The 17266-nt window shown below is 42.9% G+C and overlaps 1 protein-coding gene across 8 annotated transcripts in view; it reads right to left on the reverse strand.

The window, feature by feature from the left end:
* LOC139264501 (ELAV-like protein 2) overlaps nucleotides 1-17266 on the reverse strand; it is a 145717-nt gene that overhangs the window by 76486 nt on the left and 51965 nt on the right. For 7 of the 8 annotated variants that reach the window (XM_070881119.1, XM_070881109.1, XM_070881092.1 and 4 more), the window contains one exon: nucleotides 4389-4492. In XM_070881119.1, coding sequence (XP_070737220.1) covers nucleotides 4389-4492 — 104 coding nt within the window. Of the gene's footprint in view, nucleotides 1-2086; nucleotides 2102-3415; nucleotides 3496-4388; nucleotides 4493-17266 lie in introns of those variants that run through there. The other variant, XM_070881136.1, reaches the window with a different exon arrangement.

Raw genomic sequence — 17266 nt, forward strand, 5'->3', positions numbered from 1 at the left:
CAAATTGAACTGAAGTAAATAAAATTAGGGGCGAATTGATGCTTGGTCAGGGTTTTAAAAACCAAAAGGAACGATTTAAAGAGGGAATAATTTTTGAAGGAAAGAGGCACCAGCAAGTTTGAAGTTCTGGGAAAGAACAAGAATGCTTGGAATGAAAAAGCCATTTTGTCCATTAATACTAATGCTTCCATAATCCATGCATTACTACCTTATCATGGTTTCTCCTCTTCCCTTCCTATTGCCCATGTGAGTCATCTCTAACCCTCAATAGGTCCTGATCCAGATCTTTGGCCCAAAATTAAATGCTTCCACATATCTACTGTCCTATTAGAAACAGAAGACCACGTAACATGATTTTAAGTGAATTCTGGTAGGAGAGAGTATATTGAGCTTAGAAAAGCAAGCTCAGGAGTGACTGAAGGATGTGAAGCAATACCAATTAGCTAAATGTTGCTACCTTGCACATCCTTTGAACCAAAGCATGACCATTATTCAATGATTTACTGGGTTTTTCTTTCCTCCTTCTTAGTAAACATGCACTTGGTTACTTCAGGCTTTACTACAATTTGGTTCCATATTTGCGATTGTACAGTTTAAAGCTAAATTTTGCCAGAGTAGTACAAACAGTTCTAGTAATAGTCAGAATAAGGAAGCAATGCACTTGAAAGGTGCTAGCATCCTGCTCCATTATGCCCTCTGGAAGTACATCTGCAGAGACATTTCAAAAGCATTTTGCAATATTATTGTCGAGACTCATTTATCCCCAGTCTATGTTTTAGTTAACTGGCCAAACATGCCAACCTTGGACCCTGGGTCACAAAACCAGGAGTAAGCCTTCCCACTGCAACGTATTGAGTAAACAAAGAATGACATTATACAGGAGAAATGTACAAGGATGGCTAAAGCTAATTTTAAAAAGTGAATCACCCATATTGTTTTGAGATTTAAAAAAAGATATTCCGAGCAGTCTAATCCCAATGAAGCAAATACATCTCCCCACAGTTCACAGGTAGCCATGGACAGTGGTTTGTCAGTGTATACAAGGGCCCCAGTCCTGCTACAGGAAGGTAGGATTGAAGTAAAGCTGTAACCTCAAAACATTCTCCTTACTGGGAGGAATCACAAAAACCGCAGCCTAGTAGGCTTTTTTGAAAAAATAGTAATTTTGTACTGTTTAAAGAAAAAAAGTTAACTTGTCTCCCCCTCCCCAAAATCAGCCATGTTTGTTATTTTCAAATTTTGTTGTATTTGTTGTAAGAGTATTTTGAAAACTAATGAATTTATTAGTAGGTATTATCCTGCTCCATTACACATCTCAATTTGTCTACAGTTGCTGGAAATCCCAGGGCAGGTGACAAACTCTAGCTTAAACCGGAAGAGCAGGGCTATGCTGTGGGGCGGGGGTAGGAATGAATTCTAGGATTAATAAATCACAAATTACTCTGTTGAAATGCTATCCTATCTATTTTAATGTTAGCACTAACTGGTTGTCTACTCACTTGAAGAAAATGGCTGTAGAATAAATTTAATTTAAACAATTTGATTGCTTCATAATGGTACATGCTGTGTTGTGAATGGTAGCTTTGAATAGGGAACTTGATTGCTTGGTTTTCTGTTACACTTTACTCATTTGTACTTTTAATTAATTTACATTTAACCAATTGGATATTTCATTTGTAAACTTAAAGCACTAGTTACAGCTATTATTTTAGGCTTAGTAAATCAGAGGCTAAACACCAGGTGGGATGTGGTGGATATGCATTAGATGAAAGACTTCATATTTGATATTTTATCTTCAAAAGGCTGACAATTACACTCAACTCAGATTCACTCATTTAGAGGAACTTGTATTTTGGGAGTGGTACAATAGCAATGGGTATGGTACTGCAAGGCAAGGACACACTGCTTTTAGGTCTTTAAAATTCAACGTGTGTAACCCAAGCACTTAGCATGGACTAAAACTAGCACTGCGCTTGTGCAGTTTAAATACTAAAACAATTCAAAAAAGTCTTACTAACCCTATAACTCACTGCAAATTGATACCTCTCCCCGCTTCCTCAGAAGGCATTCAATTTCCATTTCTGCAAGAGGATAATTTCTCCTGGGAAGGAAAGACAATGAGCCATCAGCTGACACTGTTGCCTTGATGCCAACTGATGCCTGCATGAGTACTGGGCTCAATACCCTGTGGTATGACCTGGCTGTGCCAACATTACTGGGAATGGGGCAGTAGCCATTTAAAACACAAAAGTTAGCCATTTATTGCAACTAGTTTTCAATGGCTGAAAGTTTGAGAATGAATTCAAGGGCTAAAAGGTCCACATTTTACTCATCAAACTGTCCAGTGCATCATCCCACTTTGGAGCCCTGCTATTACAATGTAGCAGTGAGTCTGGATTTGCACCTATACCAGAACTGAAGCATTAGATGGTGCCAGATTAGTGCTAGTCAGTGACCCACAAACCAGATTGAATGTTAATATATTTTTGCAAGATGATAGAAACTGTGGGGAAACGTGGGCACTGAAGTCTCACTCAACTGGTGTATCTTGTTCACTATGTGCTTCTATGTGGAGTTGGAACTGTGTTTGCAGATTGCAGTAGTAGGCACAGGAATAGGAGATACTAGTAACAGAAATAAAGCCCAGCTGTGATCACCTTCCACATGACTTTGGTTCCACAAAATCTACTCCACGTTCAAGTCAACTGGACAATTGAATAATGGAAGATGGAAGTCTCATCACTGGCAACCACCCTTGGCATCCAAGTCAATGTTAAAGTTAGCACACACAGCCAATGCATTCTAAAAAAACAAGTGGGTTCTTGGAGCAGAACAAAGAGCAAGAATGTTAAATGAAGGTCGTGACCAGGTTTGAGTTTTAAAATCCTGTAGGAAGGTGCTCTACAGGATCTCAGTTTTTTTAAAAAAGGGAGGGGCAGATAAGAATAGGACAGCATACTTTTGTAGCGGAGGAGGAATACGAAATTTCAGGAGCAGCAAGACCATACTATCAAACATTGAGAATTTGGGGAGGCGAAAGGCAAAAAAAGCTCAAAATACTTTATAATTGGAGCGGCAAGGGGTGGGGGGGGGGTGGTGTCCTATTATGCACTGAAATACAGAAAAGCAAACAAGTCAACTATTCATGAGGGCTTGCTAGTAACAGGAAAAACAATTGAGACAAGTGATTTTTTGGGGGTAAGGGTCAATTATTTTTCCATCAGATTTTCCAACACATCTCAAAGATCATATGCAGGAGAATGGAGGGGGTGGGAGAGGAAAGCAGAATAAAAGGCTAGAGGGGAAATGGAAATGGCCATCCAGAGTTTTAATTTTTCAAACAGCTAGATGACAGCAACTCATTTATACAAAATGAAAGCTGGATTTTTGAAGTCAATGCTAGGAAATCAAGCACCTTTTAGATTGTGTTCTTTGTCAGGCCACTGGGGTGGTGTTGGGCAAGGCCAATGCCACTAGGACTTCTGCAGCACCCTTCTAGAAAGGAAAAGTTGAAAAAAGTCTGTCCAAACTAAAAACTGCATCAGTAAAATATATTTATAACAATTTGGACAGGCCAGTAGATATCCTGCAATGCCATTGATCACAAAAACTTCCAGCAAACTAACAGACACTGCAAGGTCATATTTGGTCACTTGAACAGGAAACATGGGCAAGCAGTCAGCCAAGCTTTCGTGATCCTGCATTTCTGTATAATGGATTTTGCTGGGCAGTTCTCCAATCTGTTCACCTTGTACACCAAAATGATAAGTGAACTATGCTGATGTGAATTGCAGCCCAAGAGCAGAGAAACAGCTCCTTTAAAATAGTAAAAGATGCTGTAACCTCTGGTATTAGAGACATGTGGAAAATGGTTTTGTCCTAGCCACGGAGTAGACATACAAGTAGAATATCTGTAGTATTCAAATAATTGTTCACTGCCACTGCATTGAGCAATACACCACCCTAGATGCGGAGTCGTTCTGGAAAAGATCCCTCAGTACACAGATGGTGAACTACATTTCTAGTTGAGACTGCCTAACTACATTTACTTAACTGTAGGAACCAGATTTGAATCCCAAGTCTCATTGCAGAGCTGCATTATTCCAGATTTGCACCCACTTTTAGCTCTGATTAATAACCAGTAAGGTGCTTCAGCTGAGGAAATCATTTGAAGCTGTTCTACTAGCAGCTAGCCTCAGAACTGAATATAGTACAGTTCGGAGAGGTCATCTGCTTTCGCCAACAATGCATGGCAGATACACTTGAGGGAATAGTGACCTCAAATCTACCAAAACAAAATTTAAAATTGGAAAAAAATAAAATTCAGAGTGCACCAAATACAACATACCAAGCAAAGTAGCACCCAAGTCTTAATCTCACAAGTTTACCTTTATTGTTTTGGTTTGAAGTCTGAGACCATTTAATGTGTTGATGGCCTTTTCAGCATCCTTTGGGTCCACATAGTTTACAAACCCATAACCAAGGCTCTGGCCTGCAGAAAAATAAAAAGAGAATTGAAGTCAGTTATGTATGAGTGACCACTTTTGTACCATTACCAGTGTCGAAAATGGCCTGTCAAAATCAATGCACTGGACATTTTTACAACCACATCTCACACTGATGTAACTTTATACTATTGTATTACAGGCCATTCAAAACCATTTAGACCAGTAATCCATATATCTGAACTAATAATCCAATCCTACCATGGCAGTTTGCGAATTTGAATTCTCATTTAAAAATATGGAAATGTAAAGTTGGTATAATTAAGTGACCATGAAGCTGCTGGATTGTTATAAAAAAATCAAACTGGTTCAACTAATGTCCTTTTATGGAAGGAAACCTGCTGTCCATTGCCTAGTCGACTCTGAAAGGGCCAAGCAAACCACCACCTTCTCAGGGCAACTAGGGATAGGCAATAAACGCTGGATAGAATATATATCTATATGCATCAATATCAATTTATACCATTGTCAAGGAAAATCCATCCATCTCAGATTTAAATTTAACTGAGCTAGCATCTACTGCTTTGTGGGAGTGTACCACACTTCTACCATCCTTTGCATGTTTCCCAACTTCTCTCCTAAATGGTGTGGCTCTGATTTCACACAGTATTGTCAAAGTGGAAGTAGACAGACAGATTGTCACTAAAGTGGATACTGAAGGTAGTGAATTGATCTGACAAAATGGTCCAGATTAAAAGGGCACATCAGTATTAGGAGGTCGTGAGGAGTCAGGAGTTCCTCCACCTCAAGGTAGGGATTGTAAGATATCGTCTATTGACAGATTGTATGTAAAACTCGCTTACAAATGATAGAAAATGGCCGTATAACCTAAAATGGAAACTTACATATTCAGTACATTTGAGAGACCACCACTTACCAAGGACAGTAGGGAGCAAGCTGTCTGGAAACATTGAATGTAACAGCAGCTGAACTCATGGGAAAGGGATAGTTTTGGCTGATAAGAAACCAGGTGCATACCAAGCCATGGGAAGCAAGGTTAAACAACATGCCATGTTAACTGAAGCAAGGTTGACACTGTAGAACACATTCCAGAAGGCCGACATGTGATGGGAGATGGAAAGGTTGGGAAATCACTCAGTAGCCAGTCTGATAAGGGTCAATGAATCTGATGCTCCGCTGATAAGCTGTAGGCCAACCGGTGGTTATAGAAAGTTTTGTAGGAGGGTCGCACACCTCAAATTGTGCATGTAGAGCCTCTGAACTCTTCCCCTGCACATGCTTGAATAAAGATTGGTTGAACCAAGGTTTCATCTGAGTGATTCCGTGGTTGCTATACAGGTGGGTATCGACTCCTTATTTCAGGGAGTCCACCTTGAAGAAAAGTTGTTTTTTCCCCCTGCAGAGTGCAAGCCTAGTTTATGTAATCTCTCCTCATAATCTAACCCTTGGGAGCCCTGGTAACATTTTAGTGAATCTGTGCTTCGCTCAGGGGCAATATATCCTTTCTAAGGTGTGATGCCCAGAACGGTACACAGTATTACAGATGTGGTCTAACCAGGGCTTTGTAAAACATAACTAATCAGTGATACTTTTGTTGCCTCTGAAGAGGAAAGATGTACAAGGTAATTCATGAGGCCTAGCTTTTCTAACAAAAAAAGGAGGGGAAAGAATGAGAACATAGCCAATAGTTCAAGCAATGATCCTGAAGACAAATGTGCCAACAAAACTAAGATCAGTTCGACATCATCCCATGGTTGATACCTACCAACAACTGCATTAGTAGCTGCACACGTAAATCTCAAAAAAAAACTTTCCAATTCCGGACCACAGTAACATGCCATTGTCCTCGCACACTGGAGCTGGAGGGCAATGTGTTACCAATACTAAACCAGCAGAAAAAGTAGTGCAGTCAGTATAGGCTTGGGAACTGGTGTCTAGAGTGTCCTATGGTAAACTAAAGTGGCAATCAAAAGTTCCACACTATAGGAAGGATGTTGACAAGAGGGTACAACAAATTTACTAGGATGAGGAAATATAAAATATTTTTTTAAATTTGAAAAAGCAAGCTGTTTTTATTGGAAGAGATTATGGGATGTGATCTATTTAGAATTATGAAAGGATGGGACAGTAGATAGAAACAGACTTGGAGGAGTTTGGAAGGAAGATGCATAGATTTAGATGCGAGAAATAGTTTAAAATAAAGTTGCATGATTGAAGCAGAGACTATTCAAAAATTGGGAAAGATGGGTGATTGAAGAAAAAGGGGAGAGATATGGAAGCAGAACATGCACAGGATATTAGGGCTACCACTTCTGTGAAGGATAAACAGTAGAGATTGGTTGTACTGGACAGTGTTTTCATGTTGCAATTTCTATGTAATTGAAATAGTATACCAGAATTAGATTAGGAGCACGACTTTTTGTAGTAAAGGCAAAAACACATCCTAAACTCAGATTAAACAATGTTTTATGAAAGCATGCAAACGGTTTCTGGATTGAGCAAAACTAAAGAGATACTGGTGCCTGCCTGGAGGCACTAAAGCATCAACAGAATAAATTTTAAACTTTGCCTTGTGACTCAGCCAGCCAAGCACCAAATCAAGAGCACATTATTCCAATTTCTGTTTAGATGGTGGATTTACCTTGGTTTTCATTCCCACTGAAAAATTTAAATCTAAATACAAAGAAAGCCGAGGGCAAATAGTGTACAAGGCAGAATATTAAAAAAAAGGTACAAAAGCAAAATACTGCAGATGCTGGAAATCTGAAATAAAAACAAAATGCTGGAAAAACTCTGGTCAGGCAGCATCTGGTTTTGACATGATCACAGATCTAGTGTACAAGGGAGAGCCTGGTTTGGATGCCTCTTCATTTAACAGCTCAGCAGGAGGGACCCCAGTGAGCAAGTGGGTCTCGTCCGGTAACGGAGCAGAATGCAAGAAAAGCGGGTCTGTAGGGAGCCGTGAGTCACGCGTTTTAGGCTCTGCTTAACGGTTTGGACAGCCCGCTCCGCTTGACTGTTAGACGCGGGTTTGAAAGGGGCAGACTTGACATGTTTGATGCCATTACGGGTCATAAACTCACGAAACTCCGAACTGGTGAAACACTGTCCATTGTCGCTGACAAGGACGTCGGGAAGGCCACGGGTGGCAAACTTGGCCTGGAGGCTTTCAATAGTGGCTATGGACGTGAATATTACACATTCAATCCATTTGGAGTAAGCGTCCACTATCATTAAAAACATTTTGCCGAGAAAGGGGACGGCAAAGTCTGTGGATCCTTGACCACGGTTTGGATGGCCATGATCATAGGCTCAGCGGAGCATCCACAGGTGCGTTACTCAGTTGCATGCAAGTGTTGCACTGATACACGCATGACTCCAAGTCCGAGTCAATGCCAGGCCACCAAACAAGAGACCTGGCAATGGCCTTCATCATGACAATGCCTGGGTGGGTACTGTGTAAATCTCAAAAGTTTCCCTGCCTTTTTTTGGCATAATACAATTACCCCATAACAATCAGACTGAATAGATAATTCATCTTTGCAGCAGCTATAAGGCTTAATTTCATCCTGCATTTCCCTGGGAATGGCAGACCAATTTCCATTTAGGACACCTTTTTACGCTCGACAGTACAGGATCCCAATTTGGCGAGACGTGATGGATAACCCCTCACTCTCAAAGGTGTCCATGACCAGCAGCAAGTCTGCAGACCCCAGTTGTGGGCAATGGTAGCCTAAGCGCATCAGCAGTTTTCAGTGCCTGGTCTGTGGCGGATGACGATCATAAGCGGATAATGTCAGTGCCCATCTTTGGATGCGGGACGAGGCATTGGTGTTTATACCTTTGCTCTCAAAACAATGAAACGGAGTGGCTTGTGGTCTGTTTCAAGTTCACACCGAAGCCCAAACAGGTATTTGTGTATTTTCCTAACCCCATATAAAAGCATGCTAAAGCCTCTTTCTCTACCGTACTATAGGCTCTTTCAGCCTTAGACTTCTGGACGCATATGCAACTTGGAGTTTGCCCGATACATTTGTGTGCTCCATCAAGCCACCAACCCCATATGATGAGGCGTCACAGGCCAGCACTAACCGCTTACATGGGTCATAATGTACCAGTAATTTATTGGAACATAGCAGGTTCCTGGCCTTCTCAAAGGCTGTCTTGAGATTTGCCCTAAACCCAGTCGTTACCTTCTCAGTGCAACATGTGCAAGGTCTCTAGCAATGTGCACAAACTAGGAAGAAGTTACCGAAATAGTTGAGAAGACCCAGGAACGAACGCAGCTCCGTCACACGCTGGGGTCTGGGAGCATTCTTGATGGCCTCTGTCAAGTCTGTAGGCCTGATGCCATCTTTCTCCCCAGATGCCATGAAAACACACTTGGAGCGTTTTAGCCTCAGTCCCACTCTGTCCAGACAACGTAGAACCTCTTCCAGGTTGTGCAGGTGTTCCGTGGCGTCGCGACCGGAGATCAGGATGTCATCTTGGAACATGACTGTTCTCCGGACGGACTTCAGCAAACTCTCCATGTTTCTCTGAAATATGGCTGCCGCCAAACAAATTCCAAAAGGGCATCTGTGGTAGATAAACAGTCCTTTGTGCATGTTGATACAAGTCAGTTTTTTTTGATGATTCGACCAGCTCCTGTCTCATGTAAGTGGAGGTCAGGGCCAATTTGGTAAACGATTCTCCCCCGCCCCCCCCCCAGCATTGCAAACAGGTAGTCAGCCTTGATCCTGTATCGAGACTCGGTTAATAGTTACCTCGTAGTCGCCGCAGATCCTGACCGTGCCATCATTTTTCAACACCGGGACAATTGGAATGGCCAATTTGACTGGTAAACTGATGCCTTCCCGTTGAAGTCTGTCCAGTTCAATCTTGACCTTCTCCGTCATGTATTGAACCGCCCGAGTCTAGGTGGATCTGCACCTTGGCTCCCGTGAAGTTGCCGATGCCCAGTTCGAACGAGGGAAACTTGCTCAGCACTTGTGCACACAAAGCGTCATCCACTGATCAGGTTTTAATATCGTTCCAGTTCAATTTAATTTTCTCAAACCAACTCCTGCTGAACAGCGTTGGGCCACTGCCTGGAACAATCCACAAAGATAAGTCATGCACAGCTCCATTGTACGATACCTTTACTGCCGCGCTGCCAACGACTGGTAAGATCTCTCTGGGCTCAATTTGGTCTTTTTGCCTTAGTGTCCCACAGCTTTTCAAAAGTCCTCTGGCTCATTATTGACTGACTCGCACCAGTGTCCAATTCCATGGATACTGGAACCCCATTTAACTTCCAGCATTATCGGAGGACTTTTGGTGAAAGAATGTACCCCATACACTCTGTCCTGTACCTCGGGTTGAGTTGCCTGTGTCGCTTGATCTACACTGGATTGATCATCCTCAGCTATGTGATGTGTCGCAGCATGCCTGCTCGGTTGCGGACACATTCGCTGAAGGTGCCCCATTATTGCACACGTATTGCTTGAATCGGCATTGATGGGCCCGATGATAGCCCCTGCAGTACCAAGGCGAGATTTGATTCACCCCCGATGGCAGACTTTGAGCAGTTACAGATCGTACAAACGCAGACGAGTAGGCCCTGCCATGTGCAGCTCTGCCTGCCGACAATATTGTATGCACAGTATTTGCCAGTCAGTTTCGATGCTGGGAAGATATCTGTTGAGTTTTTGTCCATGGACACACATGCCTGAGCGATCATGATGGCCCTGCTCAAGTCTAGAGATGCAGCAGCCAGCAGCTTTCGAAGGATGACCTCGTGGCCAATGCCAAGCACGAAAAAGTCCCGCAGCATTTCCTCCAACGCAGCTTCAAAGTTGTACGGCCCAGCGAGATGGCCGAGGTTGGCGACAAATTCCGCCATGTCCTGGCCCGCAGAGCAATTGTGCGTATAGAAACGATACCTTGCCATGATGATTCTTTCCTTCGGTTTAAAAGTGGTTCCGAACCAGCATACACAATTCATTGCAAGTCTTACCCGTTGGTCGAGTCGGAAAGTAGATTCTTGATAAGGCCATAAATTTTTGATCCACAAACGGTGAGGAGAACCGCCCTGCGCTTAATTGCGTTAGCAGTTCCTTCCAATCCGTTGGCTACGAAGTACTGGTCGAGGCGATCAGTGAAATCGAGTCTTCCCCTTCCACGAATCTCAAATTCCAACAGACATGGTTGCAAGAAAGTTCATATTTTTAAACTCATCGCCAATTGTTAAGTATCGAATAACTCCGAGGCAATGTACAGTGAGCTAGTTCAGGCATGACCTTACTCCAGTTTATTTATGCTCAGAGGATTCAACATGGCTGCTAACATTACAGACACAGCTTGCACATGTTTACCAGTGACCATCAGGACTCCAGTCACGCCCTCCGGTGGCAGGTAAAACCCAGTTAACGTATAAAACAGATTCCAATCTCAAGTTGAGCCATGACAAAGTTAAAACACCTTTAGTAAAGCTTAGATTTGTTTAAGTATTTCCAGTATTGTGTTTTATTTCAGTTTTCCAGTACACAGTATTTCGTTTTTGTTTGGTTGAGAAGGTCCTGATTCTATGTTTGTATTTCTAAAGGAGGAAATAGCTTGGAGCCATTTCTGCCTGAAACAGAAAGCTTAAAGACCAGTTTCTTTGGGTTGACCAAAGGCACACACCCCCGTGGGCTCAAATTTAGCCCACCTCCTTTTTCGCCATACTCAACAGAGATGCGGCGACTGTGGGCTGAAAATGACGCGTAAACAATCTCCCCAATTCTGGCCACTGTGTTGCCTCTCCCAGGCAACAGCGCAGTGGCCAGTTGATTTTGGGGGTGGTTGGGGGGGGGGGGGGGGGGGGGGGTAAACTAAGCTAGGGCCCTGCGCCAGAAACAGTGACGGCAGCTCTGCACATGTGCGATGGAGTGTGCGCGCATGCACAGTAGCTCCTGCCTCCCAGCCTGTGTGCGTGGTGCAGTGTGGGACCCAATGCATCCCGCTCCTATCCCAGGCCGAGTGGCCTGCCGCACAGCAATGAGACTTTGATAGAGAAGCCTGCCTTCTTCCAAAGCACTTGGTTCTTTTGTTGGCTGCATTATCGCCACTTTGTCAATATTCCACACAGCCTGAAGACTTGAGGACATTGCCATGCATAGGTTCAGGTCGCATTGTCTATTTTGAAATCCATCTCAAAAGTTATATCCAGGTATTTGTAAAAAAATTATAAACGTCATTAGATTGCCAGTTTAATTTTCCACTCAATTACAGTTTCCTCCGGGGGGGGGGTAATAACTGTGCATCCAGTAATTTTAATGAGCTTACAAGACTTTTCTTAACCCCATTGATGAAAATATTTTAAGTTAATAGAAAATACTTTCAAATACATCATAATCATTTCTTGAACATTAGATTTGGTGGAATAATTTTGCTTGAATTTTCAAAATATTTAAAAGCATAAAACAGTAAATTTCCTGGCTATATTGAAAAATATTTCTATGATGGTGGGTGAGCTTAAGCAGCTGGGAGAACACAAGAATTACGAGCAGGAGGTACTTCTATTTTTTATTTGGATATTTTGAAAAAATGTAAATGTCTCTTTACTTTTATTTTTGTAGTTTAAGCTTCCATGCATGCTTCTGTTGTATAGTAAATTAACTTTGCGAAGATTGTCACGATGTCCTGTACAGCTTTTGATCTTATTCACATTCTTTAGTCAAGACAATGGGCCTGAAATTTCAATCCAGGTCTTCCCACGGGCAAACGAGTGAAAAAGGGAAAAAAAATGCGCACTTACCTGTTGCTGCTGCGCCCGCTCAAACTTCCGAGCCAGAGGCCTTCACTCCTATGCATCGGAGTGCGTGTACGTCAGGACGTGGGCAGGGCTGGAGCTGTAGCCACATGGCTCTGGGCAGCCAATCAGGTATAGTATGTTCTCATTCATAATAATGGGAACTCCGAAAGTTGGAGTTCCCATTATGATGAATGAGAAACCCCCCCCCCCCCCCCCGCCAAACACAATAGAAAAATACACTACATATTTAAAAATCATTTAAAAGTTCTTAAAATATATATTTCTCAACTTTGTTTTTATAAAAAGATGCCTTAAAATAAACTTACGGTAGTGGGGAGGGTTTTTAAACAAGTATGTTTCCATATGTGTTTATTTAATTTAATTTTAATGTAGATGTATGTTTTTAAACACGCGCCTGTAAAAGTAAACTATACGCCTGCTTTTTCAGGCGCAAGATTTGAGGACATTTGCAGGGCAAGATATTTGCAAATATCGGAAATCTTGCCCTGCAAGTGTCCTCGCTCCCGATATGCGAGAGATCGGTCAAGCTAGAAACTTGACAGATCGGAAAAGCCGGTTTTCAGCGTATGCACATTACACGCTGAAAACCAGATTTTCCAACGCCTTCCCGGGTCCATAGAGACTTCGTACGGACTCGGGACATTGGCACTTCAGGGCCATTAAGTTCTGCTAGCCTCCGATGTACCTACCAAATTAGGTTATTTTAAAGGTTAAGTCATGGCAGGAGAGCCCAGATCCATGTCATGCTCCTCCTGTGCCATGAGAAATCAGGGACACTGGAATGACATCTATGTGTGCAGGAAGCATATCCAGCTGCAGCTCCTGTTAGACCGCATGATGGCACTGGAGCTGCAGATGGATTCACACGGGAGCATGCGCGATGCTGAGGATGTCGTGAATAGCACATTAAACGAGTTGTTCACACTACAGGTAAAGGTTACAAAGGCAGATAGGGAACGGGTGACCATCAGGCAGAGCAAGAGTAGGAAGGCAGTGCAGGAGTCCCCTGCGGTCATCTCCCTCCAAAACAGATATACCGCTTTGGATATTGTTGGGGAGATGGCTCACCAGGGGAAGGTAGCAGCAGCCAAGTTCATAGCACCGTGGGTGGCTCTGCTGCACAGGAGGGCAGGAAAAAGAGTGGGAGAGCTAGTGGTAGGGGATTCTATTGTAAGGGGGATAGATAGGAGTTTGTGGTCACAACCGAGATTCCAGGATGGCATGTTGCTTCCCTGGTGCAAGGGTCGTGGTGCATATAGGTACCAACGATATAGGTAAAAAGCAGGATGAGGTCCTACAAGCTGAATTTAGGGAGCTAGGAGTTAAATTAAAAGTAGGACCTCAAAAAAAAAGGTAGTAATCTCAGGATTGCTACCAGTGCCATGTGCTAGTCAGTAGAAATAGCAGGATAGCCAAGATGAATATGTGGCTTGAGGAGTGGTGCAAGAGGGAGGGATTCAAATTCCTGGGGCATTGGAACCAGTTCTGGGGTAGATGGGACCAGTAGAAACCGGACGGTCTGCACCTGGGCAGGATCAGAACCAATTTCCTAGGGGGAGTGTTTGCTCGTGCTGTTGGGGAGGGGTTAAACTAATATGGCAGAGGAATGGGAACCTATGCAGCAGGGAAACAGAGGGAAATAAAATGGGTGCAGAAGCAAAAGATAGAAAGGAGAATAGTAAGTGGAGGGCAGAGAAACCCAAGGCAAAAATCAAAAAGGGCCACGTTACAATAAAATTCTAAAGGGACAAAAAGTGTTAAAAAGACAAGCCTGAAGGCTCTGTGCCTCAATGCGAGGAGCATTCGTAATAAGGTGGGTGAATTAACTGCGCAGGCAGCAATTAACAATGATATAATTTGGATTATGGAGACATGGCTCCAGGGTGACCAAGGCTGGGAACTCAACATCCAGGGGTATTGAACATTCAGGAAGGATAGACAGAAAGGAAAAGGAGATGGGGTAGCGTTGCTAGTTAGAGCAAATTAATGCAATAGTAAGCAAGGACATTAGCTTGGATGATGTGGAATCTGTATGGGTAAAGCTACAGAATACCAAAGGGCAGAAAACGTGAATGGGAGTGGTGTACAGACCACCAAACAGTAGTAGTGAGGTTGGGGATGGCATCAAACAAGAAATTAGGGAAGCGTGCAATAAAAGGTACAGCAGTTTCATCATGGCCAACTTTAATCTACATATAGATTGGGCTAACCAAGCTGGTAGCAATGCAGTGGAGGAGGATTTCCTGGAGTGCTTTAGGGATAGCTTTCTAGACCAATATGTCAAGGAACCAACTAGAGAGTTGGCCATCCTAGACTGGATGTTGTGTAATGAGGGGGGGATTAATTAGCAATCTTGTTGTGCGAGGCACCCTGGGGATGAGTGACCATAATATGGCAGAATTCTTCATTAAGATGGAGTGTGACAGTGTTAAGTTCAGGACCCTAGTCTCTGAATTAAGAAAAGGTAACTTCGATGGTATGAGACGTGAATTGACTGGGAAAGACTAGCAAATGATACTTAAAGGGTTGACAGTGGATAGGCAATGGCAGACATTTATAGATTACATGGATGAACTTCAGCAATTGTACATCCCTGTCTGGAGTAAAAATAAACAGGGAAGGTGGTTCAACTGTGGCTAACATGGGAAATTAAGGAGAGTGTTTAATCCAAGGAAGAGGCATATAAATTGGCCAGGAAAAGCAGCAAACCTGAGGACTGGGAGAAATTTAGAGTTCAGCAGAGGACAAAAGGTTTAATTAGGAGGGGAAGCTTGCAGGGAACATAAAAACTGACTGCAAAAGCTTCTATAGATATGTGAAGAGAAAAAGGTAAGACCACCAACATAGGACCTTTGCAGTCAGAATCAGGTGAATTTATAAATAGGGAACAAAGAACTGGCAGATCAATTGAACAAATACTTTGGATCTATCTTCACTAAGGAAGACACAAATAAACTTCTGGAAATACTAGGGGTTTGAGGGTCTAGCGAGGAGGAGGAACTGAAGGAAATCCTTGAGTCAGGAAATTGATGGGATTGAAGGCTGATAAATCCTCAGGGCCGGATAGGCTGCATCCCAGAGTACTTAAAGAAGTGGCCCTAGAAACAGTGGATGCATTGGTGATCATTTTCCAACATTCTATTGACTCTGGATCAGTTCCTATGGATTGGAGGGTAGCTAAAAAAGGAGAGAGAGAGAAAACAGGGAATTAGAGCTGTTAGCCTGACATCAGTGATGGGGAAAATGTTGGAATCAATTATTAAAGATGAAATAGCAGCACATTTGGAAAGCAGTGACAGGATCGGTCCAAGTCAGCATGGATTTATGAAAGGGAAATCATACTTGACAAATCTTCTAGGATTTTTTGAGGATGTAACTAGTAGAGTGGCCAAGGGAGAACCAGTGAATGTGGTGTATTTGGACTTTCAAAAGGCTTTTGACAAGATCCCACAAGAGATTAGTGCAAAATTAAAGCACATTGTATTGAGGGCAATGTATTGACATGGATAGAGAACTGGTTGGCAGACAAAGCAGAGAGTCCTAATAAACAGGTCCTTTTCAGAATGGCAGGCAGTGACTAGTGGGGTGCCGCAGGGCTCAGTGCTGGGACCCCAGCTATTTACAATATATATCAATGATTTAGATGAAGGAATTGAATGTAATATCTCCAAGTTTGCAGATGACACTAAGCTGGGTGGCAATGTGAGCTGTGAGAAGGATGCTAAGAGGCTGCAGGGTGACTTGGACAGGTTAGGTGAATGGGCAAATGCATGACAGATGCAGTATAATGTGGATAAATGTGAGGTTATCCACTTTGGTGGCAAAAACAGGAAGACAGATCATCTGAATGGTGACAGATTAGGAAAAGGGAAAGTGCAACAGGTGTTATGGTACATCAGTCATTGAAGTTTGGCATGCAGGCAGCAAATGGCATGTTGGCCTTCATATGTAGAGGATTTGACTATAGGAGCAGGGAGGTCTTACTGCAGTTGTACAGAGCATTGGTGAGGCCACACCTGGAATGTGTGTTCAGTTTTGGTCTCCTAATCTGAGAAAGAACATTCTTGCTATTGGGAGAGTACAGTGAAGGTTCACCAGATTGATTCCTGGGATGGCAGGACTGACATGAGACACTGGATCAACTGGGCTTGTATCCACTGGAATTTAGATGAATGAGGGGGGAACTCAGAAACATAAAATTCTGACAGGATTGGACAGGTTAGAGGCAGAAGAATGTTCCCGTTGCTGGGGAATTCCAGAACCAGGAGTCACAGTCTAAGAATAAGGGGTAAGCCATTTAGGACTGAGATGAGGAGAAACTTCTGGAGTTGTTAACCTGTGGAATTCTCTACCGCAGAAAGTTGTTGAGGCCAGTTCATTAAGATATATTGCAAAGGGAGTTAGATATGGCCCTTACAGCCAAAAGGGATCAAGGGGTATGGTGAGAAAGCAGGAAAGGGGTACTGAGGTTGAATGATCAGCCATGATCTTATTGAACGGCGGTGTAGGCTCGAGGGGCTGAATGGCGTGCTCCTACACCTAATTTCTATGTTTACCTGCGCTGATTTCTTAATTCTCCGCAAGGGTTTTCTGTTTGGCCAAGTATGCTGGGCTAAGTTAGTTTGGAGTAACATTAGCTATCCAAAGTGGCCAAAATGGGCTTAGGTGGCTGATAATGACCCCTTTTGAAAAAAAAATCCTAACTAACTCACTTACACTGGCGCAAATTGAATGTGCAGAATGGGGATTTTTTAAGATACTCCAGAAAAAAATCAAGTTGCTCTAAAAAAATATGGAGCAGCTCCTGGGCAATTTTGAGCCCCGTATCCCTAACCATCAAGGTACTTATAAACCAGACTCCTTGATGTCAACACTACAGATGATCAAATAGTTTGAGGTCCAGTACAAGTCAGATCTCGAACTGTTTTGGTAAGAGTCTTGTTACTACCTAGACTACAGAAGTGTATTTTAGGCCAGCACCTGCTCATATTGAGCATTACAA

The sequence above is a fragment of the Pristiophorus japonicus genome, chromosome 1 (assembly GCF_044704955.1).
Source record: "Pristiophorus japonicus isolate sPriJap1 chromosome 1, sPriJap1.hap1, whole genome shotgun sequence".
NCBI lineage: Eukaryota > Metazoa > Chordata > Chondrichthyes > Pristiophoridae > Pristiophorus > Pristiophorus japonicus.